At 35.3% G+C, this 12,071-nt stretch overlaps 1 protein-coding gene across 3 annotated transcripts in view; it reads right to left on the bottom strand.

Annotated features, from left to right (window-relative positions):
* Positions 1–12,071, bottom strand: part of LOC123899109 (protein DDB_G0276689) — a 29,739-nt gene that overhangs the window by 2,288 nt on the left and 15,380 nt on the right. For all 3 annotated transcript variants that reach the window (XM_045950166.1, XM_045950167.1, XM_045950168.1), the window contains 18 exons: positions 11,109–11,444; positions 10,358–10,582; positions 9,651–9,741; positions 9,082–9,159; positions 8,605–8,895; positions 8,283–8,480; positions 7,591–8,076; positions 6,468–6,629; positions 5,910–6,239; positions 5,738–5,820; positions 5,486–5,590; positions 4,680–4,905; positions 4,007–4,369; positions 3,027–3,128; positions 2,029–2,172; positions 1,589–1,677; positions 673–755; positions 452–567 (listed from right to left, as the gene is read on the bottom strand). In XM_045950166.1, coding sequence (XP_045806122.1) covers positions 452–567; positions 673–755; positions 1,589–1,677; positions 2,029–2,172; positions 3,027–3,128; positions 4,007–4,369; positions 4,680–4,905; positions 5,486–5,590; positions 5,738–5,820; positions 5,910–6,239; positions 6,468–6,629; positions 7,591–8,076; positions 8,283–8,480; positions 8,605–8,895; positions 9,082–9,159; positions 9,651–9,741; positions 10,358–10,582; positions 11,109–11,444 — 3,508 coding nt within the window. The remainder of the gene's footprint in view (positions 1–451; positions 568–672; positions 756–1,588; positions 1,678–2,028; positions 2,173–3,026; positions 3,129–4,006; positions 4,370–4,679; positions 4,906–5,485; positions 5,591–5,737; positions 5,821–5,909; positions 6,240–6,467; positions 6,630–7,590; positions 8,077–8,282; positions 8,481–8,604; positions 8,896–9,081; positions 9,160–9,650; positions 9,742–10,357; positions 10,583–11,108; positions 11,445–12,071) is intronic.

Here is a 12,071-nt window from a genome sequence, read left to right as displayed (position 1 = left end):
AACTTATAATTGCAAAACTAACCTCCTGTATTCAAATAATTTATATTTGTAGAAGAAACTATAAAAACCACTAAAATTGTTTTCACTGTTCCCGATAGAAATATTTGAGGACAGCAACAGGTGTGAAAAGAAGGGTGATTTTGCAATTAAAAGTTCAAATTAAGAATGAAAGGAGAAAATTTTGCTCAAACCAAAAAGACCCTTCTAAACTTCAAATTGCTTCCTCAATTCATTTTGACTGACTTCAGCATTAAGTTATTGGCAGTTAAGGTACTTCCCATGTACATGGATTGCAGTTTGCAACCATGTGTCTTCTCAGATATTCATTAAAGCTTATACCAACCAAAACATTCTAAAGGAGTTCTAGTTATTTATAAGTCATATTAAATGATTAGGTAGACACAAAACCTCCACTTCAAGTTGTAGAGAAAAGTAAATGTAAATAGATTACCTGATCCCAGTCATCGTCGTCTATTGTGCCCTTGATGTGTTTAAAGATTGTTGTCAATTCGGTGCTTTTTTTTTTATCAGCAAAAGATGCAGCAACAGCAGCATATATATCAACAGCTGCTTAATACAATTAAATGATCTAGCTAAGTATGCTGATAACACTTTGTGCAGTTAAAGCAAGACAGCAAAACAAGATTGTAGAGAATAAATTATCAATGTTACCAGGAAGATTGAATTCATAGATCACTTGGAATGCCAAATCAAAAAATTTCTCAACAAGAAACTCTGCAATTTCACACCTCCGTCTAAAATATTTATAACATAAGGAGCATTAGTAATAACTATTAGTACATAAAAAATCAGAATATTTTTCTAATGCATGCAATAGGGACGATGGAGAAATCTGGATGAAGCTTTAGCAGTCATTAAGAGGACTATAAGAACAATCAGCACCAAATTATCAAATCTTAAAAATTGTAGATTGAATTACGTTCTTTTAATTTGAGTTGGGCTAAACTAAACTCTTACAAAACTGGCTTATAAGGTGAGGAGGACTACCCCCACTTATAAATACATTTTCAGGCCTTGTCTTGTCTAATGTGGGACTCTTAAGTCTTAACAACCCCTCTCACACCCAGGACTTGACATCTGGAGTGTGACTTGATTGGCCTGATAGCAGTGACCTGACAACAAATGGATCAACAAATCTTGGATAGGCTCTGATACCATCTTAGAATTTGGGTTGGGCCTAATTCAACCATTACAAAACCGGCTTATAAGGTGAGGATTGCCCCCACTTATAAACACATTTTCAGGAGGCCTTATCTAATGTGAAACTAATAACATACACCATAAAAAAAACTTAAGTTGACATGATTTCTAAGTTGTGTGTAAATGCTTTCCCCAAACAGCTTATACTAGAGAGAACTGTTTCACGATAGATTAGAAAAGCCACTATGACCTCAATCCTTGCAGCTCTGAATTGGGAGTGTGTAAATTGGGTTGACGAATTCATGAAGATTATTCAAAAAATTGTAGAAAATGCATCCACAATATTGAAGAAATACCAAACCGACTCCAAGAAGAGAAATGGATGGTCAAAGTTACTAAGTAATTAGGCTTTAACAATTATACAAACCTAAATGTGTCCGGATCATTGGGATTCCCGAAAAGCGAATGTTTCCATTGTGGTCCTTCTGAGTCATTAAAAGCTTTAATAATTTCAACCTACAAATACAATAAACCGTCAGCAATTGTGAGGTGAGGAGTAAACACAGGATATGATTAACAAAACTCATGAGAATATATCGAACAGCAGAACATTTAAAATAAGTGGTTTTCAAAAAATTGACTACAACAAAGAAGCCAGGAATATTTCCTGGAATTTCTAAAATAAGAGATGATGGCATGTGAAGTCAAAACTTTCCGACACAAACATGTCTACAACTTAGAAGTCACGAATATTTGCATGTTTTTTCAAAGATGTGTTACTGTCCATATAGCAAAGGTAAATATTCCGTTACTTTAAAATTCGAAAGCACTGTCATTTCAGTGTTGGGTTTGAGTATATCCAATTACCTGAATTGATACCCGAGTAGAAAATTTGACAAGACCTTCTTCACTAAGCTTTTCAGATGCACTTTTTCCCCTAAGACCTTTTGTGACAAGTTTGGTAGATTCTCCACCTTTGTGCCTTGCAGATAGCCCTTCATCAAAATGCATCTATAAAAACAAGCATAAACACACAGAATTACTAACAAAAAATAGAGCAAGGGAAACAAGCTTATAGAAATTGATATAGAGTTAGAGAATTAAAATGTGTAATTTAGTTTTTTTTTTAGATGTACATGTACAAGATCCAAAGATGGCAGTTGTAGGCTTCTTTTAATTTTGAAGAAAATCAAGAAGGTTGTTACAGAAAGTAAACCATGGCATCTAGTCTCCCAAAGTACAAATCTCTTTCAGATGCTTAGTGAATCGATATTGGTATGGATGACATACAGTATGAGAAGAAATCTGAATTATTCTCATTGAATTTGAATTTATAGTACATAGCATTATACAATGTCTTAAAAAATAACTTCATAATCAAATCCCTTAATTTCGGGAATTTCAAAACTATTTTCTTACTCTATATACAGCTTAACGGTATATCAATTCAACTCCAAATTCATCCCACATTCATGTTAGCTCTATTGTTATTAAAAAAACAGTTGGATCAGCTAACAGGATTCTCACCCAGGAATTAGTCTTCAATAAACCAACATGATAAAGCGAATCTCATAGCTATACCTTTGTAAATATTAATTACTTCAATACATATCAGCTAAGGGACGTTTAGAAGAGCTTATTTGAACTTATCTCGCGCTACTTATGCTCCTTTAAACTCTATACTTTAGAGCAACAATGTGCTTAAAAGAATAGCAGAAAAAACATAATATTTAATAATCCAAAACTATAGCAACTTGAAAAGAAAAAAAACAGTAACAAATTTTTAAGGAAAAATAAATATAGATGTCTTATGCAAGCTAAAGTATTATAACCCCAGCTTTCCATTCTAACAGTTATGGGCATACCTTAGCATGTTCCAAATGTCTAATGGCTTCCTCTTGTGAAGAAGAATTCATAAACAACTGAATACAACAGAGTCCAGCTGCAACATGGTCCTTTTTAATTACCTGAACAGGTGAACATTATAAAACCAAATCCCACAAATGAGAGAAAACTATAGAACATTATATTGAAGAACATGAGTTCTGGGCATTGTAAAAACTGAATAATATATTTCAAGTTATGAAGAATAATGTACAACCACTAATGTGTTTATATAGGCTATTCTAACCTACTTTCCAGTGCCATAGTTTCCCTGCCATTGTGGGGGAGTGTTGTAAATAGTATATTTTTAATATTGTGTAAGTGTGTTAGTAGGCCCCTTGTAGTGAGTTTTTGGTGGCTAATCAGTGTTGAGAATGTGACCATGATGGTAATGTTGTTTGCTAAAAAGGCCGTCGGAAAGAGGGGAAACAAATGCCGGCAGAGGTGATAATGGTCGCCGGAAGTGACAGCAGCCGGAAAAAGGGAAACTATTAATACATTCCCAAACTTTTTTGGGAACTCGGCAGTGGAATGTGACGAGACAGGTAACAAAGGGTCGAACCAAGCTCTAGATACAATACAATGTTGAAGTTGTGGATTTTAGATAAAATGAGTAGAGATAATAATAATAATAATATAAGAGATATGGAGAATAATCCTACGAAATAATCTACGATACACTAAGATTGAAAATTGCTCGCCAAAGATATTCTAGAATAATATAAAGATATTATTTTATTTTCTAATAGACTTTTGGAGAATATCGAGTTAAGGTGTGAGGCTGTGTATATAAGGAGGAAACAAGAACTTCTTGAAAGCACCACAAAGTATGAGACTCATTTCTGATGGTATTCCAACAAAAGTTTATCCCCTTGTAAATATTTAGCCCTGATTTAAATTTTACAATTACCCACAACCTGTTATAACATAATTAATTACATACTTAAGTGGAAAAAGTTACCTGAAAGCTGTATAAATAATTGAAATGTTTGTGAGTTTCACAGTAGAGGCAAATACGAGCAAGGGCTGTAACAGTATATTGATTAAATCCTGCATCCTGGGATGTAGTTGTAGACATTCTAGTTGAAATGACTTCCTCCAAAATAGGCATAGCACCATAACCAATGCACGATTCACATAGATCATCGATTGTCCCATAGTCAGTTGCCAAAGAATCTAGTCTTTGGGGTGATGAAGAAGACAATCCATTGATGTTTGATGGTTGTGGTGGTGGTGGGACAGCATCAGGAGGGAAAAACAAGTAGCAAGCATCATGGTAGTGACCATGCTTAAACATAAAACGGAGCAAATGCTGACGACCATACTGTAAAATTTATAACAAAAATTAGGAAAATGAATTTAGAAGCAAATTAAAAAGGCACCTTTTAAATATACTTCAAAACATACAAAGAAACTTGCAACTGTATAATAATCTTTGTTTAAGAAATAATATAAAGCAGAAACACACTTAAACTTTATATAAATGCAAAATGTAATATATATATATATATATATATATATATATATATATATATATATATATATATATATATTTGACAACAAGAACAGTTAGCAAACTGCATATAATGTAAGCATGAGTCAATTATTTGCAGATAAAGGAGAGTTACGCTTACATCTTGCAAGTAATTAACACATTCAGTGTATCTAACATTATCCAGGTTACTCCGAGGACCATCTTCAAAATCTCGATAATATGTAGAATTATTTGCAGATACTTGAGATCGTCTAGACCTTTCTGAACGGGGGAAGGTTGATGGCATGTATAAGATGTTAAGATATGAATCAGCAGAGAGAGAATCATCCAGGATTGTGGGTGCACTTTTAGCCAGATGCTCATACCTGAAGAAAAATATAATTAGAGGTTATTTCTGTGCAATGACCAATACTAAAGGTTTTTTCATTCCCTAATTTTCCCCATCGGTTTACTTCTTTAGCTCATTATTCCAGGAAAAATTGCAAGCAATACATACAAAAAATGTAACCAGCTTGATTGGCCAGCAGTCAAACCATAAACATATTTAGGTTTAGGTTTCTAGTAGAGTACATGAAAGTATGTGATAATACATTAGATAGCCTTTTGGTCAGATATCTAACCTGGACAACTACACAGACACAGACGCACACACACAGATGCACACTAACATAGGAGTAATAATGTAATTATTCAATACAAATATTACAGATGTTATTGACTCTTGAACACAATCACTCCAGCTTATGGTCTACTAACATAAAATTGAAAACTCAAATACTACCTCCAGTCCTTTTTATAGAAACAAATGGGTCAACAAAAGTTAATGTATTTGGTTCATAATAAGGACTAAATACATCAACTTTTGTTGACCAGGTTGTCTCTTATAGAAGGACCGGAGGGAGTAGATAATAACAATAAAACTAAAATAAGTGCATAACATCTTACATAGTACGAATGGCTGAAACATCAACTGGTGGGCCACTTTCAATTGTATTAATAATCTCTAAAACCACAGGTCCAGGATCACCCTTGTACAACTGAAGAGCTTGCCTGAAATGAAATAGATATACAATATTTGACAGATCTTAAGTCGTGTTTATGCTTGCCGGTCACTAAAAAATATACTAGTAATTCGAACTTCAAGCTTTTAAAATGACTGCGCTGAAGTATTGTTGCAAAAGATAAACATTAACATACTTAAACTTCACACGGGCATGTCCGTAACGCTCCATCCGAATTAATGCATGACCCCATGCATTCCACACTGGGAACACATCAATCTAAAAAAATACAACATTGTTTTTAAAACACAAAATAATTGAAATGTAGCAGTTCTAGTAAATCAACGAGTGGCAGGTCATCTGTCTACCTTACACTTTTTGCAGGTATACACTGCCATGCTATACCGTTCTTCCTCAACCAACCTGTCACGGAGACGGGCAGATGATTCTCCATCAGCAATATCATCAAGAGACGCAGCAATCCCAGATCCCAAAAGGCTTTGGAGCAGCTCCGCACGTCCCAACCAAACATCTGCATGTGACAAGATTTCAGATAGCTCATCTGTGGATTGACTGCCCACACTAGAGCTACCAGCATCAGATGACGTGTCATCAGCATCTCTGTTTTTTTCCAAATTACTTGAAAACTCACTACCACCTGTGAGCTTTCTCAGCAAGGACTTGGCGTAAATTAGACCCTGCATATGCAACACATCAGAATGATTGTATTTCTCATTGCAAGAAAAATTCAGCGATGCAAATTGACTGTGATGCTGTTGTCTTTCCAGTGCAAGTAAAACAAATAAACATATTAATCCCCCCCCCCCAAAAAAAAAAAAAAAACAAATAAATATATTACTTAAGACCTATCATTATTAACCACTAACATAAACTGTAGCCAATACTTTAATCTATTCCTATTATACCTGGACAAATGTTTCTGTGGCATGATATGCTCGCCCAATTGTTTCCATAGATGCATTCTCAGGTATCTGCTGAGAACTCAAGACATTCTTCATTTGATTAATGCATAAGTCAAGGGCAATCCTGGCGGAGACTGATTCATCCGAACACAGAGCAAGCAATGCCTACAAAGGGCAAAACCAAGCATTCAGTAGAGATAATGAGATTAATAAAAACAGTACAGACTACATATATTCTTTTAAGCCGCTAAGTGTCAGATTTTATATTGGACCTAACTCATCCTCACAAAACCGGTTTTGTAAGGATGAGTTAGGCCCAATATAAAATCTCACATGGTATCAGAGCCTATCCTAGATCTATTGTTGGGCTTCCCGCATCGTCCACGCTTCAGGCCCATTGGGCCTGAGCGCGAGGGGGTGTGTTGGATATTCCGCCTTCATTGCGGTCCGCCCCTATCCGCCTAATTGCGGCATTTGGGTTGCCTTCATTGCAGCCTCCAACACCTTCATTGTGTTGGGTGTGAAGGGGTGGATTTAGTCCCACATTGCTAAGAGATATGGCCTGTGTAGCGTTTATATAACTTGGGCAACCCTCACCTTACAAGCCGGTTTTGTAGGGATGAGTTAGGCCCAATATAAAATCTGACACTAAGTAATTACAATGATTTCAATTATCAGCACCCAGCGGCTCCCAATCATGATGGCTCCAATTAAATACAAACTTGAAAATTAGAAATGTAGAAAAAGTCTATGAAGTGCCAAATCAACATCCCTAAACTCCAAATTATGAAATATGGGCTATCAAGCTCCAACACAATACTCCCTCCGTCCCAATATATAAGACCTCCTTCACAAAAACACAAGAATTAAGAAAAGTGGTTTTTGCATTAAAGTTGTCAACAATATACCTTCTATTTCCAAAATTACCCTTCGATTAGTAAGAAAGAGAAATAATGATCTTTTACTTTATTTTTCATTTAGTTAGGGGTATTTTTGTGAAAGTTTAATTAATGTATCTTGAACTTTGAGAAGGGTTTTATAAAATGGGACAACCAAATTTTGCAAAAAGGTCTTATATATTGGGACAAAGGGAGTATTAAATATGAAGATCAACTCATTACTACACCTTGAACAGTGTAATGTCAGGGGCACTTTCATATCTATGAGATGAGCGGATGTTTTCATCTTTTAGTGGGTCACCGGTAAGCATCCATTCCTCGGAAATAGAAACGGAAGGGAGTCGTTCTTGTCCATCTGCTGAAAAAGATGAAATACGGTCCTCTTGAATTCCGGTCATTGTTTCCCAAGCAACCCTATCAGATGGAGACAGTCCAGAAATTTTTCTTTTCCTATAAACATCTTTTGGAGCATTTTTTTCCACGGCATTTTTTGGAGCCCATGAAAATGCTCTCCGAGCCTCTTTCTGCAAGTTACTTAAACTGCTTGAAAAAGACAACTTCGGCGGAGCACCTCTAGCCTTCTGCTTTGGTCTGGAACCTGAGACAGTTATGCGATGTTCCCTAGGAGGCGAGCTAATACTTACAGCAATAGCCTTAGTTGCATATGTAGTAACTACACGGTTGTCTCGTAAAGAAGGAAATTCCTTTAATATCTACAAAAATACAGGAAAACATTACATTGAATGAAAGAAAAGCAATCAAAAAGGATGAAGAAAACAAGTAAAAACGAAAGACAAAAACTATCCATATATGAGACAAGGGTATCCCCTAATGCTTTGCTATTGGAACTTCCAAATAAATTAGTAAGGAAAAAATGCATGTTAATGAAAGTATTTAATTAAAGTTTAAATTACATTACCAGTGCAGCAGATTGCAATTGTTTCCTCATCAGTAGCACTTCCAAAATCAGATGAGGATGTTCATGCAGGGAAGAGCACCTTTGCTGCCATGGCACTGGCAAGACAGACAGCACACGAAGCCCTAAAGCCCATGAATTAAGCCGGGAAATCTCAGCATCAGACAGATTCCCTTCTCTTCGCTTCAGGAAGAAGTGAACCTTAAACAGTGCACAAAGAAATGGTCATCAAAATGATGGAATTTCAAAAATCAATAAAGTTCAGTTTACAGAAATTTATATCATTTAACAAGGAAAAAATTATGCTAGATAAATGTCTGATTACAAGAAGTTGCTTTGACCGCAAATTGGGCAAAAGCTGCATTGCACCCATAGCAACTGGCAAAGCATCATCTGTATCCCGTAATGAAGAAAGAAAGCGTGAAGCTTCGGCTGGTCCTCCACCATTAAGAGGATCCGCTGTTAAAAGCTTCACAAGTTGTCGCCCTTGCAACTCTCTCCTTAAATCAATTGATAATCCAGCACTTTCTGCCACTTCAAGTGCAGCAGAAACAGCCCCTTTTCCAGCTAATCTAAGTGCCAGCCCCTCTGGATCTTCCTTGCAATCTGCTTCAACCTGAAATGCAATGATTTGTTATTGAGTTTCCATGAGAAAAAGGAAAATATAGAAAATGATCCTTTACAGGAAGTTTTATTTAAGCTCATATACACAGACAATAGAAACTTGAAGAAAAAAAAAATCATGAATCTGGCATAGCTTTTGAGCATTAGACATGTAACAGTTCAAGGATGAGATCACAACCTCTTGCCAACTCGTATAGTGATCATCTGCACTTAGTATGTGGCTGTACCTCTGCAAAGCTTGTTTCATTTTCAAAACCTAAGCATTACAATGAATGATGTCATTTAAGATTAAAAATAGTATGGAAACAGGTCGAAGTACTTCTAGTGTTACATATTAAGTAGAAATATTAAAAATTATATTTCTAAAACATTTAAACAACGGGACGGGAATAAGAGTGTATTAAGGAAAAATATAATACCAAAAACAACAAGATAGTAAAATCAAAATATTTCTAATCCCAGGTTTTCACAAACTCCCTAAATATATGTAGTATGAAAAAATTTCAGGGTTTCACAAACTCCCTAAATACATGTGAATGAACATAATTAACATCATCTTTGAAATATGTTAACCAACTAATTTGTTGCCAAAAATTTGATGTCACGTTTGGGTTTCAAAATAACAAAACTCTCATTGGATAATAGGTACATAATATGTATGCATACAGCAACTATTTAAGAATATACATGTGCAAGACAATATATAACAATACAGTATTAAAAGAAAAATAAGTGTAACTTCAGCACCTCTTCCCTAATAGAATCATTCTGAGGTAGATGGCAGCTGCACATTGTGAGAACATCCAAAGCAGCATCTAGTTCCCATGTGTGAACATATCTATTATGAAATTAAGAAATTTAGAAGAGACATCACAGGCTGATACAAATACTGGACAACATGATTTAATAATGATCATAAATTCAAAATCATAAGCATGCAACAAAACATAGAGATATATTCACACTTAACAGCCTAAAATCTTAAGTAGTGAGGCGGAAGCCCATGAATAGTTCTATATCTCAACATACCCAGGAGTGAATCATCTAATTTAGAAATTTGGTATCACCTTGTTATGTAAAAGTTCTCTCTCCCCAAATAAAGATTCACTTTTGAAAGTCTTATTTAATATATATCAAAAAAGAGATACAAGCAAATTTCAAACATGACAGTATTGTGTGAAATTTCAATATGAAAATATAGATTCCCACATGTTCCCTTCATGCAAAACCGCTTGAGATTGAAGCGTGAACAATGCACAAACCCACATTTGTAGAAATTTAATTTAGTTACGGAAATTGGAGAAGCATGGATTGAATTTTTACCAAATATGTCCATTCACATTTGCCAAAATCAAGAACATGAAATTATTAGTTCACCTCAGGGCAAGTCTAACCGTTTGACAGTCAGAAGAAAAAACCCATTTTACATAGATATGATCAAGTGATATACACACCTTAGGGCAAGTCTAGCTGCCAGATGTTTGTCCTTCAACCTTAAGCAATACTGCCAACTATTGCTCCAAATATTCCGTCCTCCATATCCTTGACGCTGTGAAGAATTTGAATGGATCTCTTCTGCATGCTCAATGATCAGCTGAAGAAGTTGATCAGAGGCCCCATTACGTAGAAAACGATCAGAAAGTGCAAGAGCATCCATTAGCTTTCCTTCGCCGATTAGTCTATAACAGAAGAACACTCTGTCACATCACATGTACATTGCTAAAGACAGATAACTCGTAATTATTTAGGGGCCTAAACCTATTTGAACCAACAATAAAATGAGAACATTCAGAAACTTAGTACAGACAATGATCGTGATTAAGAAAGTATGGGTGTTTTCTACTATTCCCCATTGTCAATCTCAAACAACATCACATAATAAAAAGGTTTGACAATGACAATCTGATTTGAAGTTAACACAACTGAATCGGGAAATAAGTCAATGTTTAAATAATGCAAAGTCCAGATTTCCTAGAATAAAGCAAAATAACAATTAGAAAATAACCATTGATAACTAATATGGAGTAAATTGACAAAATAGGGTATGACATGACTGCACCAATTTTGCAACATTCTAATGCTAGTGCAATGAAACTTGACAAGGGAAAAACACTATTTAAAAAATATATATTCTCCCTCCCCTATTTTTTAAAAAAAATAACAAGGGAAAAAAACTATCATTTGAACAACTATTAACTATAATACCGTTCCACTGCCTTCTGATATGGTTCTTCATTATCCCAATCAAAAGAAAGGAAAACGGTTGTATCAAGTTGAGAAGCTTCAGATTTTGAGGAATCGTGCCAGAGGTCTGCAGCTTCAATCCCTTGGCTATTTAGGTCTGTCAGAGATACAGGGATTGTACTGCTATTAATGTCATCAGCATCTGACTCTGTTTCAGTGTCATGTTCACGAACTCTCTTAACAGACGATCTTGCTTCAAGGTTGCTATCATCCGCTGTTTCATTAGCAGTTACAGCAAATTCTGAAACTCGGTGAAGGTTTGTCTGCATTTGTATCCATCTATTCAAAGTTGGGAACCTGTACATCAGGAGAAATGGCTGAACAAATTATTGAATAATACTGACAGAAAGTATGCACCCCCCAAAAAAAGCAAATATCATATGCTAACATGAGATTGAGATGTGAATAAAGAAATGTGTGGTAACACTCCATTGGCAAGTACAAAAACCACAAGGATGGCAGGCTAGCAAAAGAACTTAAAAAATTTCCTTGATACAAAGCCATGAATATGAATGGAAGAAAAGTGGCTTAAAGAGGCCGAAAAACCACATCACTCGAGGGGGAAAATTCAGAAATGCAAATTCCTTTCTACCATCCAGCTTAATATTTTATTTTTTTAAGTTTTAATCTTTATGTAATTTTATGTAAGGGCTCTCTTGAAAAGCTTCATAAAAACAATAGGGGAGAGAGAGAGAGAGAGAGAGAGAGAGAGAGAAATAGACCCAAGACTTCAAATTAAGGCGGATGAAATTGAGGTATGCGTCAAACATGATTTGTGACAGAAGTACCTCTCAAGAAGCATAAAGGAAAGTTTTATTGCATAGCTATGAGACATGCAATGTGAATGTTGGCAGTTAAAATGAGTTAGAATGATGTTCATAAGGAGTCATGGTTCGAGAGCAACATGTTAACAGTATCAAAATT

Source organism: Trifolium pratense, linkage group LG7, assembly GCF_020283565.1.
Source record: "Trifolium pratense cultivar HEN17-A07 linkage group LG7, ARS_RC_1.1, whole genome shotgun sequence".
Classification (NCBI taxonomy): Eukaryota; Viridiplantae; Streptophyta; class Magnoliopsida; order Fabales; family Fabaceae; genus Trifolium; species Trifolium pratense.
This window is presented reverse-complemented; position numbering and strand designations above follow the sequence as displayed.